We start from the raw sequence: 20578 nt of genomic DNA on the forward strand, positions 1-20578 counted from the left end.
TATTTTTGTGGTTGTGTTGTGTTGTTTTGTTTTGTTTTGTTTTGTTTAGTGGTACTGGGATTCCTGGAAGCCCTTCTACCTCCGGGCAACACTCCCAGACCTCTTTTATATTTTTATTTGGGAACAGCGTCTCTTAAGCCAGCAAGGCTGGCTTCGAACCAGCATGATCCTCCTGTCTCTGCCTCTCAAGTGCGGGGATTACAAGTGTGCACCACCATGCCCGGCACACTATTTTTTATTCTTTATTTTGAAACAGGGTCTCACTGAGTTACAAAGAACCTCACTAAGTAGCTGAGGCTGTCCTTGAACCACTATCCTCCTGTCTCAGCCTCCCAAATGCTGGGATTACAAGCGTGCGTGTCACTACGCCTGGCTAACATATAGGTTTTAAGGGGCAAATTCAGCCTGTAACTGCTCTCCTCTGAGTGAGGGTAGGGTGGGGGAGCATATTCATGATGGAGGCAGATCCCACCTCACACACGAGAAAGCTTAGAATCTGATCAGTAGCCTTCTTTGTGGGCACAGGACCCAAAGCCAGCGGGGCCTCTCTTTTGGAAAGGAAGTAGATAATCAGCTTGTCAGGGAACCAGAGATGAGCAGCCCAGGAGCCTGGCCCCTCAGGTCTGCAGAACAGGCACAGGTCCCAGCTGGGAAGGATTTCTCTCCTCTCTGCGTGGAGGAAAGGTGGCAGCGGAGCCCTGTGTGTGCTCACACCTGGTGTCTGCACGTGCCAGCGTGCACCATCACATTGCTCTGAAGCCTGAGACATTTCAAAACCCGATTCTTCTCCAAAGGGCAGGTGCTGCCTGCAAATAAAAGCCTTGGCTTTAGGAACCAGCTTTGGGGTGGGCTTAATCAAAGCCAAGGATACACTCTGTTCCAAGCCCAGCCTCCACAGAGATGAGAGACACAGGGTGGGAGGAAGCGCCAGGAATCAGGGAATTACAAGTTATTCATCTGCTTCATCGAGATCAGCAGATGCAATGATTCATGTGTCACAGAGGGTCCTCAGGGAAAAGGAAAAGCTAAAGAACCAGCAGCAACCACCGGGTCCTTCAGCGTCCAAGTGCAAGGCATGGCATCTCTGGTAAGCCATGTCACTTCCTGTGGCTCCATGGCCTTCTCGTGCCTGTAGGAGCATCAGAGCCTGGAATGCCATCGTATGGAGGAGAGAAGGGGCAAAGATGTAAACAGACGATTCCCCACGTGGGTCCCCACACGAGGTGCAGCCTGTTACCCATGTGTGCTCTGCACAGACAGTGAGAAGGACAGTTTGTCCCGTCACTAAAACAAAACCCAGTCACTCTGTCTAGTTTTCACCCCCAAATGACAACATCCTGAGGTTTCCTTCAACCGGCTCTGCTGTGGTCAGAGAACTTTGGCCCCTGTGATGTGAATGTGGTGATCTGGGGCTTTCTTGTTTCACTTTAAAATGTCTTCGTTTGTGGGGCATGATGGTGCACGCTTGTAATCCCAGCATTCGGGAGGTGGAGACAGGAGGATCATGGTTCTCGAACAGCCTCAGCTACTTAGTGAGGCCCTTCTCAACTCAGCGAGACACTGTTTCAAACATAAAAAAAAGACTAAAAAATAGGGCTGGGGGTATAGCTCTGAGGTAGAATGCCCTTGGGTTCCATCCCCAGTATGGAAAAAAAAAAGTATTTGTTACTATTGGTAGGGGTTTTATTACTTAGTTGGGTTTTTAATATCCTGTTTTTCAGTGGTACTGGGCATTGAATCCAGGAGCATTCTACCTCCGAGCTATACCCTCAGCCCTATTTTTTATTCTTTATTTTGAATCAGGGTCTCACTGAGTTGCAAAGGGCTTTGCCAGATAGTAGCTGAAGTGTCTGCGAACCATGATGCTCCATCTCAGCCTCCCAAATGCTGGGATTACAAGTTTGTGCCACCATGCCCGGCATTTATTTATTTATTTATTTATTTATTTATTTATTTATTTATTTATTTTACTGGGGATTGAATCCAGAGGCATTCTACCTCCAAACTATACCCCCAGCTCAATTTTATTTCTTATTTGGAAACAAGGCCTCGCTAGGTTGCTGAGAGCCTCGCTAAGTTGCCAAGACTGGCTTTTCTTTTTTCTTTTTGTGGTGCTGGGGATGAAATCCAGGGGCTTTTATACCTCTGGGCTACACTCCCAGACCTATCTTATACTTTATTTGGAAACAGGGTCTCACTAAGTTCCTGAGAGCTTCACTAAGTAGCTGAGGCTGGCTTTGAAGCTGTGCAATCCTCCTGTCTCAGCCTCCCAAGTGCTGGGATTACAGATGTGTACCACCATGACTGGCTTATTTTTTATTTTGAAACAGAGTCTTGCTAAGTTGCAGAAGCTGGCCTCAAACCTACAATCCTCTTGTCGCATCCTTCCAAGTACTGGGACTGCTAGTCATGCCCTATACCCAGCTAAGTCTCAGAATTGAATAATGCTTGCCTTTACATTCATTCTGGGGCCGGCATGGTGGTGCACGCTTGTAATCCCAGCATTTGGGAGGCTGAGACCAGAGGATCGCAGTTCTTGGACAGCCTCAGCTACTTAGTGAGGCCCTCCACAACTCAGTGAGACCCTGTTTCAAAATAAAGAATATAAAATAGGGCAGGGGGTGTGGCTTGGAGGTCAAATGCCCCTGGGTTCCATCCCCACACCCGCCCCCCCAAAAAAAAATTCATTCTGGAGAATTAACAATTTTCAAACAGTTGAAAATTATTAAAAACCTTCTGGATGCACATAATACAAAAGTATAAAATCAATAAAAGAGGAAATCAGAGCACAAAAAAGGTAAGAGTGGAAAATAGAACAAAGTTCTGCACAAAAATAGATCATAACTTTGGCTTTTTATGTTCTCTCAGTGAAAGCAGAGTTTTTGAAAAACCCAGTTTGTCATGTGCAAAAGGTAAAAAATATTTCTTGGTAAAAGGAAGAGACAATTTTCACCTAAGGGCTTCACACATGTGATGGGCCAAGTTGAGCAGGTCCAGGCACTCCCCTGCTCAGGTGAGGGGCTTGGCCCCTGTGCCTGGATGATGGTGGCTAAGACCCATGAAGAGGCGTCAGGAGCAGCTCTGCGGGTCAGGGCACAGCTCCGAAGGCACTGCATCCTCATGGACTTGACAGAGTGCGAGGGAAATAGTGGAAAATCTACAGCAGGGAAGCGAGTGTCTATTCATTAGGCATTCCTCCATGAAAACTATCGCTCCCAGTAGACAATAGGTTCACTCCTCCAGGGAAAGCTGGAGCCTCAATGCTCTATACTCACCCTCTCTGGAAAGTCACAAGCCTCAGCAAAGAACAGCCTTCTGACCCTCCTAGCCTGTCTGATGAGCCTCAGAAATGCAAATAGGCACCAGCATTCAGCTTTGTCTGGGCCCTCTGTCTCAAGCAGGCGCCTGGGGTGGTCTGACAAACTGCCCTGGTGGTAATCACACTGTGCTTCATTCGATGGCTTACTATCTAGCAGTCAAGGTAATTGGGGAGATTTTTCTTTCTTTGTTGAACAGCTCCTAGAGTGGGAAGATTGGGGAAGGGGACTGTTCTGGAGGGTGGCCAAGGCAGGCAGGAGGGTGGGACAGGGCAGGCAGAAGGAAGGGAAGGGGGAGGAAGAAAAGGGAGATGGAGGATGGAGTAAGAGGGTAAAGAACTCAAGGACAGGCAACAGAGCCTGTCAGGGTCCCGCAGGCAGCTGTGTGTGTGTGTGTGTGTGTGTGTGTGTGTGTGTGTGTGCGCGCGCGCGCGCCTGAGAGTATAGGCTGGAGGTAGAAAAGCCCCTGGGTTCCACCCGCAGTAACACACGCACACACACACACACACACACACACACACACACACACTATTAGAGTGGGCTAAGTGTGGCTGTGCATTCCTATAATCCTAGTATTTGGGAGACAGGAGAATTGCAGGTTCGAGTCCAGCCTCAGCAATTTTAGCAAGACCCTGTTTCATAATAAAAATAAGTAAAGGGGACTGTGGGAGTAACTTGTAGGTAGAATGAATGTCTCTGGGTTCAATCTCAAGTACAAAACAAAAAAAGAATAAAAAGAAAAGAGAAAGAAAGAAAGAAAAGGAAAGTATAGAAGGAAACCAGGTGTGCTTGTGAATGCCTTGTAAGCCCAGCACTTGGGAAGCTGAGACAGAAGGATCTCAGGTTCGAAGCAATTTGAGACCCTGTTTCTAAATAATCATTAAAAAAATAGGGCTGGGGGCATAGCTCAGAGGTAGAATATTTCTGGGTTCAATCCCCAGCAACCCCACCTCCACAGTTTATTAAGGGTCTTTGGTTGCTTAAACAAAACAGAAAACACAGAATGTTCCTCAGGCTTGTCAAGCGTAAAATTTGCAAGGGGGAGAGGCCTGGCTTTTGTGCAGCTGGTATACCAACCACACCAGGGTTGAAGTCACTAATCCTTCTGGATTAATCCTTCTGGATCAGTGACTTCAGTTCTCAGGAAGGACTGAGCAACCTCTTGGGCCAGTGCTGCCGCAGGCTCCTCCAGTACTGGCAGGACCTGGATATACAGATCTGTGAAGCCCGGAGTCCTACTGTGAAACGGGACTCGGTCTGGCAGGTTTGTGTCGACATTCCAGAAAAACTTTCAGATCTTTCTGCGGCTACTATATCAAGGCTTCTTAGTATAAAGTGGGGAGACTAGGTGGGCTTTGAAACTGTTAACAACCTTCAGGGCAACATTGTACACGGAGGCACTGCTCAAGGGAATCAATCGGTCGCGGTTTCTTTGTGCACACGCGTCTCTGCGTGGCTTTAATCGATATTTCAAGCAAGTGCTGGTGTGTAAAAGATAAGACTTGTACTTTTAAGAGAGAAGGGTTGGAAGCCAAAGGAACAGGTGTTGTGAACGGATAGGAAGAAAGCAGCCGGGGCTGAGAATGGCACACACCGGCCGGCCTGGCCCGGGGCTGGCCGCTCCCCCGGCCGGCGCTCGGCCTGGCGGTCCAGCCCGCCCGGGCAGGCGACGGCTCGCAGGCGGCGCCCACGGCGGGGCGGGCGGCGGGGAGGCGTCTGCTCGGGCTGGGGCGGCGCCTTCTCTCCGGCTGCTAGGTCCCGGGCCGCCGCCGCCCGCGACATCTTGCGGGGGAAGCGGGGAATCGCGCCCTGGCTTTCGCTGCTGCGCCACGCGCCCTGCGGCGGCCGCAGGGACGGCCGGAGGAGGTAAGGCGGCCCGCGCCACACCTGCCGGCCCGTCTCGCTCCAGCTCCGCTCGACCCCCGCCCCTGCCTGCACCCAGGCCGCCCGGGACCGGCGACAGCCCCCTTCCCGGGAGCCCCCGCCCGCCTTCTCCCTCTTTCCCACCCTCCCTCCCGCCCCTGACCCTGACCAGCGACAGACCCCTCCCCAGGACCCCCGACCCGGATTCTGCCCCCGACCGCCTCCTCCATCCCTCCCTCGGGCCCCGACCCCGACCTGCCACAGCCCCCTTCCCCAGGGCCCCCGCCTGGACTCCGCCCCCGCCCGCCTTCTCCCTCTTTCCCGCCCTCCTTCCCGCCCCTGACCCCAACCAGAGACAGCCCCCCTCCCCAGGGACCCCGGCCCGGATTCCGCCCCGGCCCTCTTCCTCCATCCCTCCCGCGCGCCCCTGACCCGGACCAGCAACAGCCCCCGTCCTGGGAACCCCCGCCCGGATTCCGCCCCAGCCCGCCTCCCTTTTGCCCTCTTACCCTCCCTCCCCTGACCTCCGACCAGCGAAAGCCCCCCAAATAGAAGCCCCCGCCCAGATTTCGCCCCCGTCCGCCTCCTCCATCCTTCCTGTGCACCCCTGACCCGGACCCGAGGGCGGTGGAACCTCCGGGGGCCCCGCCTCGGCCCTCGCCCCCGACCCGCCTCCGCCTCCGCTCCTCTCACCCGCCCCGCCCAGGCCCCGCCCATCCCGCAAGCCCCGCCCAGGCCCCGCCAGCCCCGCCTCTCCCGCCAGCCCCGCCTCTCCCGCCCCGGCCCCGCCCTCCCGCCCCGGCCCCGCCTCTCCCGCCCCGGCCCCGCCCATCCCGTCCGGGCGGGGCTCGGTTTGAACCTCGCGGCGGGCCGGGCCGGGCCGGCGGCCGGGCGGGCGGCCTCGGAGTCGTGCGGGCCGCGGAGCCGGCACCATGTCCCCGGGCAGCGGCGTGAAGAGCGAGTACATGAAGCGCTACCGCGAGCCGCGCTGGGCCGAGTGCGCGCCGTGCTACCAGGAGCTGCTGCGCTACCGCCTGGGCCGCCGGCTGCTGGAGCAGGCGCACGCGCCCTGGCTCTGGGACGCCTGGGGCCCCGACGGCGGCGCGGGCTCGGCGGCGCCCAGCCCCCCGCCCCCGGCCCCGGGCCCGCCCGCCGACGCCGCGCAGCCGGGGGACCGCGGGGGCCTCGGGGACCGCGGGGACCGGCCCGACGCCGCGCCCACAGGTACGGGGGCTGCGAGCTGCAGCCCGGCCCGCGTTCGGTTTTGTTTTGGTTCTAGGGGTTGGACGCAGGGGCTTAGGGAGCTGCTCCTCCTCATTAAAACAGGGTCTCGCCAAGTCGCTGAAGCTGGCCTCGACCTGCGATCCTCCCGCCTCAGCCTCCCACGTACAGGGCCGACAGGCATGGCCACCACCTGGCACCCCAAGAACTATTATTTATTTTTGCAGGTCTGGGGATGGAACCCAGGGGCATTCGACCTCCGAGCTACAGCCCCAGCCCTACTTTATTCTTTATTTTGAAACCGGGTCTCACTGAGTTGCAGAGGGCCTCACAAAGTAGCGGAGGCTGTCTGCGAACCGCGATCCTCCGGTCTCAGCCTCCTTAATGCAGAGATGACAAGCAAGCGCCACCAGTCCCGGCTCCAAGACCTAGTTTATTTTTGATTCAGGGTCTTGCTAAGGTACCATCTGCTGGCCTGGAACCTGCGATCCTCCTGCCTCAGCCTCCCAAGTACTGGGATCACAGGCCTGCGTCCCTGCGCCTGCAGTTTTTTTTTTTTTTTTTGCAGATGAACAGTCCCCCCAGCCGCCACGAAATCAGGTGTTGGCTTTGCCCTGCGTGTCCTTAGTTAGGGGGGCTCGGACTCCAGCGTGAACTCAGGGCGGGGGTCTCAGAGGGCCGTTCCCCGGTGAGCCTCCGGAGCCCTCTGTATCCGGAGCTTTTGTCGCATCCCCAAAGGTGACCACGGGGTTAAGAGTCGCGGCGCCAGCCTTCTGTCATAATGGGGCCATTTTCTGAACGAATCTCAGGCCCTCCCTGGGCCGTCTCTAAGGGATCAGTTGCGTGTGTTTGCTGGACTGGCAGTCGGTGCACCTGGCCGCTCCCGGTCCTACCCGTGCCCCAGAGCCCGCGCCTTCGCGCTTCCCCACCCCCGCAGTGCTGAGATGGCTGGGGGACGGCTTGCACTGAGAGGGGCCTCGCACAGCCTTGGAGGACCTCACGCTACACGCTACTGCCCTCTACTGTGTTGGCCAGGGGCCACAAGCATTTCACCTGCTAGCAACACTCCCAGCCATTTTTTCTATTTTATTTCCTCCTCCTCCTCCTCCTCCTCCTCCTCCTCCTCCTCCTCCTCCTCCTCCTCCTCTTCTTCTTCTTCTTCTTCTTCTTCATTTATTATTATTAGTGTGTGTGTGTGTGTGTGTGTGTGTGTGGTGCTGGGTGTGGAACTCAGGGGCTTTTCTACCTCCGGGCTATCCTCCCAGACCTATTTTATACTTTATTTGGAAACAGGGTCTCACTAAGTTGCTGAGAGCCTCACTAAGTAGCTGAGGCTGGCTTTGAACCTGTGCGATCCTCCTGTCTCAGCCTCCCAAGCACTGGATTACAAGCGTGCACCACCACGCCCGCCTAGGTCCCTTGATTAATGGTGAGGAGGGACTGCTGAGAATTTATTGAGAGCCATTACACACTCAGTCACTGAACTAGGAATATATATTGTATTACCTACCAATCAAGCAACTGTGAGAGGAGGTCCATAATTGTATCTCATACCTGAAAAAGAGGAAGCCCAGGATAAACAGTCAGAGCCCGAGAACAGGTGACATTAAGCCTGTGTGCAGTTGGTTTGCTCTTGGGTCTGCGCAGCTCTTAGTTTGAGGTGGGGCTGCCTGCTGGCCCTGTGCTTCAGTGATCATTGCTGGAAGTCAGAATGACAGCCGGTGGACGGCCTGCTGGCCCTGTGCGACAGCTCCTAGCCACGGGGTTGAGGGGTGCTCTGCTAGCTTCTCTCTTCCCCTTCACTCTAAAGAAGTCTCCAGTGTTCACGTGCAACTTACAAACACCATCTTGATGGCCCCGGAGTGTGGACACGCCTGAGTTTGCCTGTTCACACGTGTCCTAAGTTCATGGCTATTTTGGTTTCAGTGGAGGTACTGAATCCTTCCAGTGGTTCAGAAATTATTTGCTAAAAAATTTCTGGTTTAGGCATCAGGGAAAAGGGAGATTTTGCCCCTCGCTTTCAGGACCCACCATCACAGGCTCTGCCCGCCAGAGTCCCTTGTGATTCCCGTGTTGGGCAAGACTGGAAATGCTTTCAAGTGCATCGCTTTATTAAAGTCTTGGAGCGATGACCATTCTTTTGGTCTGCTATAAAACACAAGCATCCCACTTTTACAAAAGCTGTTTATGCACGTAGAATCATGTACCTCTGAACAGCTCATTACAGAAATTAGGCCATCCCCCAGGTGCACACACAGACCAACTGCCTGCTTGTTAGGTGGCCGCTGCCAGCTCCTCTGTGGTCCTCCCTCCTCTCAGAAGGTTGCCCAGGCTGGCCCGGAACCTGAGCCAAGCTCTAGCCTCAGACCCCGGAGCAGCTGGAACTATAAGCATATGCCACCACATCCAGCTGGCATTTATCTTCATATTTCCAAGTACTGTGGCTTTTATTGACATGCCTTGTCCCCCGACTCCCCAATTGTTAACCTTATCTCTGGGCTCTGACTCTTTCTGGTCTTGGCTGGCTGTCTGCACCTCTCAGGAGCTCTCCTGTGGGTTTGTTGCTGAAGGCCCCCAGCTGTGCTGCTTCTCGAGCCCTTGTTCTCTCTCGTGTTGCCAGCACTGGGTCAGCAGCATGCTCATTCATCTCCATCCACCCCTCTGGGGCCTCCGACCCACTTCTCTGGCCTGGCTGCCCTCTGCTGCCCTGCTGGCAGCTTGGGAACTTGGCCACTGCCTCAGCCACCGGGTGGCTGTCAAGGTATCTGTGTCTTGCTTTACCTCTCCCTAGTTAGTGGACCTAGCCTGGGACAGATGGGCGAGAGGTTGCTTTTCTGAGACCTTCATCAAAAGATGGCTTTAGCAGCCAGGCGTGGTGTGCCGCATGCTTGTAATCCCAGCACTCGCGAGGCTGAGAGGCTGAGACAGGAGATCGCGGTTTGCGGACAGCCTCAGCTACTACTTAGGCCCTTTGCAACTCAGTGAGACCCTGTTTCAAAATAAAGAATAAAAAAATAGGGCTGGGGGTGTAGCTCAAAGGTAGAATGCCCCTGGGTTCCATCCCTAGTACTGAAAAAAAAAAAAAAAAGGCTTTATTCAACCCTAACAATTCCTGAGTTTGTGGCTGGGCCTGGAATTCTAAGTGGAAAGTGATTGTCTCTAAAAAATCCAGAGGCACCATTGCTCCATTTCAATTATGGTTCTCAGTCCTTTGTAGCAGCAAGGGTGTCCCCGTCAGGAGGCTGCCTGGAATCTTTGTCCTCGGTGGTGAAAAGGGTCTAGGTCTGCCCTTCTCCAAAGTGCCAGGCACTTGGTGGGTCCTTGCAGTCAAACTCCTGTTTGGTTTTTTTTTTTTTTTTCGTGGTACTGGGTGGTGGAACCCAGAGGCTTTCTACCTCCGGGCTATACTCCCAGACCTATTTTATACTTTATTTGGAAACAGGGTCTCACTAAGTTGCTGAGAGCCTCACTCAGTAGCTGAGGCTGGCTTCGAACCTGTGCAATCCTCCTGTCTCATCCTCCCAGTGCTGGGATTACAAGCGTGGACCACCATGCCCAGCTTCAAACTCATGTTTTTTAATTCTGCAATGTTTTCTTGGCCTTTCTTTCTTTCTTTCTTTCTTTCTTGGTACTGGGGAAGGAACCCAGGGACCTTCTACCTCTGGGCTATAGCCCTGACCTTTTTATATTTTCTTTGGAAACAGAGTTTCACTAAGTTACTGAGAGCCTCACTAAGTGGCTGAGACTGGCTTTGAACCTGGCGATCCTCGTGTCTCAGCCTCCCAAGTACTGGGATTACAAGCGTGCACCACGATGCCCGGCTTCTATCAGTTTCTGAGGGGCAGTATACAGTCTCCTGCCATAGTGCTGGGGAAGGCTGTTTTTATTTGTCTGAAATGCCTTTATTTTAAACTTCATTCTTTCAATAGGATTTTAAAAGCATGTACTTATATGTAATTACTGTGTGCTAGGCACTATTTTAAGAGTTTCATAAGTATTAAATTTGCAGTGATAGGTTCTGTCTCTTTCCTTTTTCTCATTGCATCCTTTCCTTTAAGCACAGCTGGCTCAGGCTGTGGCTGACCATCAGGATCCCGAGTCTGTGGTCCAGCTGACCTCCATTGCCTTTTCTCCGGTGTGCCTCATATCTTTCACGGTGTACTGGCAATTGTATTTGAAGTTAATTGTAGGGGTGGTTTGGGGCCAAGCGTCTCCAGAGAAGATTTGAGGTGGGTGCCTGTGGACAGTGCTAATCAGCGCTATAGCTTATATTCAGCTTTTGGGGACCCCTCAGTGAGGCGGGAGATTGACCCCATAGTCCGTGGGTGAAGGATGGCCCCTCCCCTTTGCACTGTGGCCTGCTGTGGCCAGGTCCCCAGCCCTGGCTCTCCTGCCCGCAGTCCAGCCCCCAAGCACACCCCTCGGTTCATCATCCAAGCTGGTTTCTTTGTGACACGTGGCACCGCGTTGTGTTCTTTTCAGAAACTTTCCTCAGCTTCCTGTCATTATTTTCAGCTTCTAGCTGTCCTTTACCCCCTTGAGCTCTCCTTTCTCTGTAAACTCATTAAGTAATGGCACCCCGGAGGCCTTCACGCACTCTTCTTATGCTCCCTACCCCTGCTGGGTGGCCAAGGCCACGGAGGAGCCCCAGTCCCATTCAGGACCCTCGTCTCCAGCGCCAACTTCAACTTCACGGCGTGTCAGGTGTCCAGCAGCCCACCTGCCTGCCTGGTCACTTCCCCCCAGAGCAGCCATTTCTCATCCATGGTGGGGGCAGAACGACCACCTGCTCAGAGCAGGTGCTGGACTCATCGGGACCTCCGGACTCACTAGTGCTGCGTGGCACCGGCCATCCATCAGCTGGCCTGTTGGGCTAGCCCAGCATTGCTTTGGTGGCAGTGGGGCGGTCTGTGGAGAAGCACCTGCCCACCGCTGCGTGTGGCCCTGGGCTGCGTCCTGAGCCTTGATTGCTGCTTCTCCTGCTGCCACTGTTGGTCACCCCTGGCCCGTGTCATTTTTCTCATCTGGCCTCCCTTCCCAAGTCTGATCTAGCCCATTCTTCATGAGAATCAAACTGGATCACATTACTTTTTCTTTTTTTCTTTTTTGTGGTGGTACTGGGGTTCCTGGAAGCCCTTCTACCTCCAGGCTACACTCCCAGACCTATTTTTACATTTTTATTTGGAAACAGGGTCTCCTAAGCCAGCGCGCACGACTGGCTTCAAACCTGCGCGATCTTCCTGTCTCTGCCTCCCAAGCGTGGGGATTACAAGCGTGTGCCACCACCACACCCGGCTGGATCACATTACTTTTCAGCTAAAAATCCTTAAGTGATTCTCCATTGTTTCCAGAATAAACTTAAAGCTGTGTTTGTGTAGAAAGCCTTTACTTCCCCTGTGCTGCCGGCTTCAGCCTCAACTGGCTCTGTGTACTCACCATTCACACCGTCCAGTCCTCCCCCTCCTTCACTTTCTCACAAGCCCTTTCCCCTCTTGGCACAGTCCTGCCTGCTCTCTGTCCTGTTCTCTCCCTGGCCAACTCTAGCTTGTCTTATGTTGGATCTTTTCTTTCTTTTTTGGTGGTACTGTGCTGGAGCCAGCCGGCAAAAGTATGGGTTCCGAAGAGAGGAGTGAGGATGAAAAATTCAATTCAGAGAATTTAATTCAAAGAATTTAATTCAAGCATGGAAGGATCGCCAGTTCTCTCCCAGGTCGATATCTCTACTGGCCTGTCCTGGGTTTTTCTTTCTCTCTCTCTCTCTCTCTCTCTCTTATCCTATTTATACAGTTCCGGGTCAATCAATCCCTCGAGCCATTACCACCTGTGCACGTAACCGTAACGGTCAGGTCAATCAATCCCTCGTGCCATCACCACCTGTGCGCGTAACCGTAACGGTCAGGTCAGTCAGTCCCTCGTGCCATCACCACCTGTGCGCGTAACCGTAACGGTCAGGTCAATCAATCCCTCGTGCCATCACCACCTGTGCGTGTAACCGTAACGGTCAGGTCAGTCAGTCCCTCGTGCCATCACCACCTGTGCGCGTAACCGTAACGGTCAGGTCAGTCAGTCCCTCGTGCCATCACCACCTGTGCGCGTAACCGTAACGGTCAGGTCAGTCAGTCCCTCGTGCCATCACCACCTGTGCGTGTAACCGTAACGGTCAGGTCAGTCAGTCCCTCGTGCCATCACCACCTGTGCGCGTAACCGTAACGGTCAGGTCAGTCAGTCCCTCGTGCCATCACCACCTGTGCGCGTAACCGTAACGGTCAGGTCAGTCAGTCCCTCGTGCCATCACCACCTGTGCGCGTAACCGTAACGGTCAGGTCAATCAATCCCTCGTGCCATCACCACCTGTGCGTGTAACCGTAACGGTCAGGTCAGTCAGTCCCTCGTGCCATCACCACCTGTGCGCGTAACCGTAACGGTCAGGTCAGTCAGTCCCTCGTGCCATCACCACCTGAGCTTCTCTCAGACCTTTTACTTTGAACTTTCCATGATCCCAAACCTTATTGACTCTGGGCAAAGGACAGTCAGCTGAGTCCGAAATATTCTTTTAGGGGAAAACCTTAATGGCTCCCCACAGTACTGGGGATGGAACCCAGGGGCATTCTACCTCTGAGCCCTATCTTTTATTTATTTTTGAAACAAGGTCTCACTAAGTTGCAGAGCATCTATCTCATTAAGTAGCTGAGGCTGGCCACAAACCTGAGATCCTGCAGTCTTAGCCTCCTAAGTACTGGGATTATAATCGTGAGCCATCCCTCCTAGCTTTAAACTGGATCATTTTGCCTTCTCTTGGCTGGCTTCCTGGGAGATCTGGGTTGGACACACCCAGAGAAGGCCTGAGGGGCTGTTGAGATTTTTCTTTTGCTCAGCTTTATACCTGAGCAGTTCTGCCATTTCCCTTCCTTTCTGCCCCGGGGGCGGCGGCGAGGGGGGGGGGGGGCTCCTTCCCTCTCCCTGCCTGGGAGCAATGTGGGTGTGGGCACATGATTCAGTGAGGTCCTCTGGCACTGAGTGGACTTGGAGGTAAATCTGGCATCCCACCTCAGCTCTGCACAACTCCACTGCTGGATTTGAAGAGACGGGCATGTGCTTTGAACACTGGCCCCATTAAACACAGACTGTGTTTAGTGGTCGGGTTGAGGGCAGTGCTGGAGGCAGAAATGACAGGTGACCTGAAGCTTTTGTCGGGCTGCTCTGCCCAGCCTCCCTCAGAGGAACATGGAAATGGCGGAGCAGAGGTAGCAAAGGCTGAGTCTGTTCTGAAGAGGGGACCAGGTTTGGAACAGCAGCCCCTGAGCCAAGTTCTGCAGCCTGCCAAGGGAGGAGGAGCTGCTGCCTGAACAGTGTAGGGCTAGGCAGAATGGAGACAGGCTTACCAAGGTCTATACAAAATAATGTGCTTATTGAAAAGAGGATTGTTAAAATAGTGGTAAATTCCTAAAAGATAAGGGAAGTGAGAGATACTTTGGAGGGTGTCTTCTATATCTGATGTGTATCTCAGGCTGGGTAGCTACATTCCCCATCCTCTGCCACAGAATTCAGGGCCAACTCAGGAAGTTTCCCTTTTTTTTTTTTTTTTTTTTTTTTTTTTTTTTTTTTTGCGGGTCTGGGGATGGAACCCAGGGGCATTTGACCTCCAAGCCACACCCCTGCCTTATTTTTTATTCTATATTTTGAAACAGGGTCTCACTAAGTTGCAGAGGGCCTCACTAAGTAGCTGAGGCTGTCCACGACTCGTGATCCTCCAGACTTAGCCTCCCCAATGCTGGGATTACAAGCGAATGCTGGGATTGCTGGGATTACAAGTGCCATGTCCGGCTTTCCTTTTTTTTTTTAGGTGTTGGGAATTGAACCTAAGGGCATTCTGCCTTTCTACCTCCAAACTAATACCCCCAGCCCTTTTTTATTTTTATTTATTTATTTACTTATTTATTTTATTTTTTTGGTGATACTGGAGGTGGAACCCATAGGCTTTCTACCTCTGGGCTATACTCCCAGACCTATTTTCTATTTTATTTGGAAACAGGGTCTCACTAAGTTGCTGAGAGCCTCACTAAGTAGCTGAGGCTGGCTTTGAACCTGTGCTATCCTCCTGTCTCAGCCTCCCGAGCGCGGGGATTACAAGTGTGCGTCACCATGCCCAGCTCCTTTTTTATTTTTGAAGCAGGGCCTTGCTAAGTTCCTGAGGCTGGCTTTGAACCTGTGATCCTCTTTTCTCAGCCTTCCAAATCCTGGGATTATAAGTGTGTACCATTAGGCCCACCTAGCCCTTTTATATTTTGAAACAGGGTCTCTTTAGGTTATTGAGGGTCTTGTTACTGCTGAGGCCAGTCTCGAACCTGTGATCTGCCTATTTCAGCCTCCCAAACACTGGGATTATAGGTGTGTCCCCCCATGACCAGCTGGAAGTCTTTATGGTTCTGGGTGCTGGGGAAACCCTTGAAAACTGGAGTCCTTAGCTTTTGCTTTTCATACTGAGATTGCAGAGCTGTGCCTGTAGGCAGGTAACCATGGAGATCACCGCTATTGTGATGAGGGCCTTTTAGTCTGGGGTACCAGCCAGCTTCTAGGATCAGGTGAGGACTGTTTTCCATAATCATGGAACATCAAAAAGGAACTGCTACTGGAGACAAGGAGGCGGACAGTCTCAGGTTCAAGTCCAGCTGAACAACTTGGTGAGACCTGTTACGGATTGGTTCCTAGGCCATTCCCAATACTGGTACAAGACCTATCTCCAAATGAATTTAAAAAGGGCTGGATGCCATGGTGCACGCTTGTAATCCCAGCATTCGGGAGGCCAAGACTAGAGGATTGCGGTTCTTAGACAGCCTCAGCTATTTAGTGAGGCCCTTCACAACTCAGTAAGACCCTGTTTAAAAAAATAAAAAGACTAAAAAATAGGGCTGGGGTGTAGCTTGGAGGTAGGATGCCACTGGGTTCCATCACCAGTACTACAAAAAAAAAAAAAAAAAAAAAAGGATCTGGGGTGTAGCTCAGTGGTAGATGCTTGCCTAGGATTTGAGGCCTTGGATTCAATGACCAAAACCAAAAAAGAGGGAAAGAAACTTTAGTAGCTTAAAAACTGACCTTTTGGCTGGGCGTGGTGGCACATGCTTGTGATCTCAGCCTTTGGAAGCTGAGATAGGAGGATTATGGTTCAAGGACAGCCTCTGCTACTACTTAGTGAGGTCTTTTTTCAAAATAAGGAATAAAAAAATAGGGCTGGGGGTGTTGCTTGGAGGTAGAATGCCCTTAGGTTCAGTCCCCAGTACCACAGAAAATAAAATAAAATAATAAAATAAAAATAAAAAGTAACCTTCTCGGGTCAAATTTTCCCTGAGGCACAGCCCTAAAATGACTGGATGTGGGTGGAGGAAGCTCCGAGGCCTCCAGCTGTGCTTTGGAGATGCTAAATCATCTTGGGTTTAGTGTTGATTTGTGTTCTTGCTTTTAGGATGGGATACAGGGGTATGAAAGTTATCCGATGTTTCTAGTGACCTTGGTGAGTTGAGCCTTAGGTGAAACTATTGCTAATGTGAGGATTTAAGATTTTTCTACCCAGCTGGGCGAGGTGGGGACCATGCTTGTAATTTCCAATACTTGAGAGGCTGAGACAGGAGGATCGCAGGTTCAAGGCCAGCCTCAGTTACTTAGGCCCTCTGAAACTTAGTGAGACCATTTTTCTTTTCTTATTTATTTATTTTTGTGATACTGAGGATGGAACCCAGGGGGATTCTACCTCTGAGTGACACCTTCAACCTATTTTTTATTCTTTATTTTGAAACGGGGTCTCACTGAATTGCGAAGGGCCTCACTAAGTAGTAGCTGAGGCTGTCCTTTGAACTGCAATCCTCCTGTCTCAGCCTCCCAAGTACTGGGATTACAAGTGTACTAGTATTGGGAAGAGGTTTTAAAATGTATTAATGTAAAGCCGGGCGTGGTGGCGCATGCCTGTAATCCCCGGGTTTGGGAGGCTGAAACAGGAGGATCATACAGGTTCGAAGCCAGCCTCAGCTACTTAGTGAGGCTTTCAGCAACTTAGTGAGACCCTGTTTCCAAATAAAAATATAAAAATAGGTCTGGGAGTATAGCCCAGAGGTAGAAAGCCCCTGGGTTCTATCCCCAGTACCACACACACACACACAAAATGTATTAATGTATCAGTATTGGGAAAGATGTCCAATTTTAAAAATATATCTTTTATACTAAGAAAGCCAGGGCTAACAGAAAGGAGGGACTTATAATTTATATTTCTAAAGGAAAGAAAGCTGGAGCCAGAGATGGGAGGAAATCCCAGATCCTGGAGAAACAATTTCACACATCTTGGGGGATAAAACAAAAGGTGTTCAGAGACGGGCAGCCCCCCCCACCCCCCCCCCTGGAGCAATTCCGCCTGGAGACAGCAGAGCCAGAACTAAAGAGAAGGTAGCCTATCTCCAGATCAAAGGACCTGCCTTGGACTTGGGCGGGATGAAGGCACTCAGTGAGCTGGAGCTCTGTGGCATTTCATTGAACTGCCCCCTGGCCCGCTTTTGGGCACAGGCTGTAGTTATTTCCTGTATTTCTATCTTTCTAATAAACTTCTTTAAATCTTCAGCAACTGTCCAAGCTATGCATATTTATTCTTAGCTTAGGACAAGAATCCACGTTTTTTTTTTTTTCTGTTTGGGGTCATTTTGGGTTTTGTTATGGGTTGGGAGAAAGTGTGTCCGGGACGGGACGGGGAACGGCTTCCCCTAACCATATTCTCCCAATCTGTAACAATAAGCATGCACCACCATGCCCAGCTCCCTTTCAAAATAATAAAAAATAGGGTGGGGTGTGGCTTGGAAGTAGAGTGCTCCTGGGTCCCCAGTACTGAAAAAAATTGTTTTTGCACAGTGGTGCACAGCTTGTAACCCTAGTATTTGGGAGGCTGAGACAGGAAGATCCGGGTTCAAGGTCAGCCTCAGCTACTTAAGAGGCCCTCTGCAACTTAGTGAGACCCTGTTTCAAAATAAAGACTAAAAAATAGGGTTGGGGGTGTGGCTTGGAAATAGAATGCTTTCGGGTTCAATCAGGACCACACAAAAAAATTCTTTTCAACCCAAGTAATTCCATGTAACTTGATTTTTAAAATGTCCTCATCCCATCTCCTCCCTTTTGTTCTAAAGCACTGCCAGTGAGAGACTTAGAAGAAAAGCCTGAACAAGCCAGAACAAAAGAGACTGACAGGTCGCCCCCTGGCATTGAGCCTCCTCGACCACAGCCCAGTGCCTTATTTGCTCGGGGAAGCCGAAAGGCAGCCAGAAGCCCGCAGAGGTCCACGAGCAAGATCAAAGAAAACAAGCACCCCTTTGCCCTTTACGGCTGGGGGGAGAGGCAGATGGACACCGGGGGCCAGAAGACGCATAATGTCTGCGCGTCCGCCTCCGTGCACGAGGTGTGCGCCTCCACTGGGAGCCGCCTGGGTGGAGTGGGGCAGAGCCCCAACCAGGGCTCTAGGGAACAGCAGGCAGTCCCCGACTGGGCCGCTTGGGAAGGTGGGGTTTGGGCTTCAGTGTTTACTGAGGGGAGCCCTGTGGGGACTTGCCCCTGGCCTTTGGAGAGGCTCAGTTTCCTTAGCTCTGATAAGCGGACTCCTTTGCCTCCTGTGATCTGTTGCATTTCTGATATCTACCTGAGACTTTCTGATCTTCAGGTGCAGTTTAACCAGCTCCTCTGTTTGTCTACAATGCCTGGCCTTGCTCCCAGGAGCTCTAGTCACCTGACTTGGCCCTGGTTTGTCAGTCTCTGTCAAGACCCAAAACAGGATGAGGACTTTCATTGTATAATCCTGAACCAGTTATATGCACTGTCTGTGAATACAGCCCAAAGCAAGGGAGAGACAGAAAGAGGAACTCTAAGATGAATGTGATTAAAAACCACTGTAGGAGCCCCAGAACTTAAGAGGTGGAGACAGGAGGATCAGAGGTTCAAGGCCATTCTCAGCTACTTACTGAGGCCCTTACAACTTAGTGAGACTCTGTTTCAAAATAAGGAATAAAAAATAGGGCTGGGGGTGTAGTTTGAAGGAAGAATGCCCCTGGCTTCCATCCCCAGTACTGCAAAAAACAAAACAAAGCACTGTAGATTTCCCTTAGCAGACTCTGGGCCCAGCAGATGGTGTTATTTGGAGTGAAATTTGAGATGGAGGCTGTGGTTGAACAAAGGGCCTCTGACTAGTCCCCGGGATTGATTTTTAACAGGATTATTTGACATTTTCTCTTTTTTTTGTTGTTGTTCTAGAGATTGAACTCAGAGGACTCCTAGCTATACTCTCAACGCCCCCCCAAGGGGATGGAACCCAAACATTCTACCTTCGAGCTACACCCCCAGCCCTATATTTTATTTCTTTATTTTAAAAGGAATAAAAACAGGGTCTCACTGAGTTGCAAAGGGCCTAAGTAGTAGCTGAGGCTGTCCATGAACTGTGATCCTCCTGTTTCAGCCTCCCAAATGCTGGGATTATAAGTGTGCACCACCACGCCTGGCTTACTTATTTTGAAATAGGGTCTCCCCTTTTAAATTTTGAGTCAGGAGTGGTGGCACACATTTGTGATCCCAGTACTTGGGAGGCTGAGATGATGAGACCTTGTTTCAAAATAAGGAAAACTAGGGCTTAGAATGCACCTTAGAGGCAGAAAGCCCTTGGGTTCAATCCCTGGTGCTGTCAGTCTTTTTTTTTTTTTTTTTGAAACAAGTTTAACTAAATGAGGGACCCTGCTAGGTTGCTGAGGCTGGCCATGAACCTGTGATCCTCCCGTCTCAGCCTCCCAGGTATTGGGATTCCAGGCGTGCACTCCTACACCCAGCTTCCTTAACATTTCCTAGTGTGCTGCTTTAAATCTTGGAAGTTCTTAGTGAGCAGTTTTCCAGAGCTCTTTCTAGCAAGCACATGCTTGCTATTTTTACTTAGACTCTGGTTTTCTGTTGCTCAGCCTCGCCATCACTGGCAGTACGTGAACCTCAGCATGGGTGGAGCGTTAACACACAGCACTGCTAAACTGAGACGCAGGTGACGCCCATTTCAGGTGACCTGGGTTGGGTAGCTGGCTTCACTGAAGGTGTTCTTGAAAATTAGCACAAAGCCACGTATGTTATTGTCATTTTTTAACTCTCCTTAGATTCATGAATCAGCTTTGCGAGCCAAGAACAGGAGACAGGTAGAAAAAAGGAGACTGGCCTCTCAGAAGCAGCGTGCTCACTCTGTGGATGTGGAAAAGAACAGAAAGCTGAAAGCCTTCCCCGCAGAGAACCCGTGGGTGACAGAGTACATGCGCTGCTACTCAGCGCGAGCGTAGAGAGACGGCCGCCGCTCGGACAGCCTCTCCTGGAAGCGTTCACCAAGGAAAGAAAAGAAAGTAAGGACTGTCTGTGAACCTGGACGCAGGCCGAGGCCGGCTGATTGTGCAAGGCTTTTCTTAGAAAACTGTCAAGAGATTGTTCTATTTTGATGAATTCCAGTCACCTACCTCAGCTGTAGGGCAGACAGTCGAAGCCATAGATATTCGGTTATTTATGAAGTCAAGCCCGAAGTCGGATGTTCATGTAAGAGTTTTGTTTTGAAGCATCTTAACCTTGAGGTATGGACACCAGATGCCTTTAAGTGGCTGTCTTGCTGACCCTCTGGCCCTCCCCTCCCACTGGCTGGTCCCACTTCCATCCCGTCCCGAGCAACCTCGGGATTCCGTAGCCAGAAAGATCCTTCAGGCCTGCAGCCTCAGGCTCCTGTTTACTCACATGTTTTTTTTTTTTTTTTTTTTTTTGTGAAAGACTGTCCAGTTAAAAATGCGTTCCTGTGAGTGATTCCATTTATAATGAAACTAGTACTTGGGTACCTCCTGAGAACTAAACTTACTTGTATTTTAGTTGTCACTCTGGTAGACTGTGTAGTTAAGGGTTATTTGGGCTGGGCGAGGGTCACTTCTCTTTAAACGATCACCTGGCACTTATTGCTTAGTAGTTCACATACATTCCAGTAAATGCAGGCAGTGCAGTGTGTGTTTAGAGTAGTAATTAAGTTTCTTTTGACTTGAAGGGTGTCACTTTTAGTTGCAATATTTCTTTTTAGAGATGTACACAAGGTACAGTCTGCCACTAGTCACAGGCACCCACTGTAGACTTTCGCCTCCTCTAGCTGGCAGTCACAT

The 20578-nt window shown here is 51.3% G+C and overlaps 1 protein-coding gene across 2 annotated transcripts; it reads left to right on the top strand.

The window, feature by feature from the left end:
- Positions 1 to 6112: 6112 nt before the first annotated feature.
- On the top strand, positions 6113 to 19729 carry CCSAP (centriole, cilia and spindle associated protein; the record flags this gene model as incomplete). Of its 2 annotated transcripts, none has more annotated exons than XM_080717037.1 (3): positions 6113 to 6404; positions 17561 to 17829; positions 19553 to 19729. In XM_080717037.1, the coding sequence occupies 3 exons, from the start codon at positions 6113 to 6115 to the stop codon at positions 19727 to 19729; spliced, it is 738 nt and encodes a 245-aa protein (XP_080573163.1). The 2 variants fall into 2 exon arrangements, with proteins under 2 accessions (XP_080573163.1, XP_080573164.1); XM_080717038.1 differs by having other exon boundaries at positions 17570 to 17829.
- Positions 19730 to 20578: the final 849 nt, after the last annotated feature.

The sequence above is a fragment of the Muscardinus avellanarius genome (assembly GCF_963383645.1).
Source record: "Muscardinus avellanarius genome assembly, chromosome: 20".
Taxonomy (NCBI): Eukaryota; Metazoa; Chordata; class Mammalia; order Rodentia; family Gliridae; genus Muscardinus; species Muscardinus avellanarius.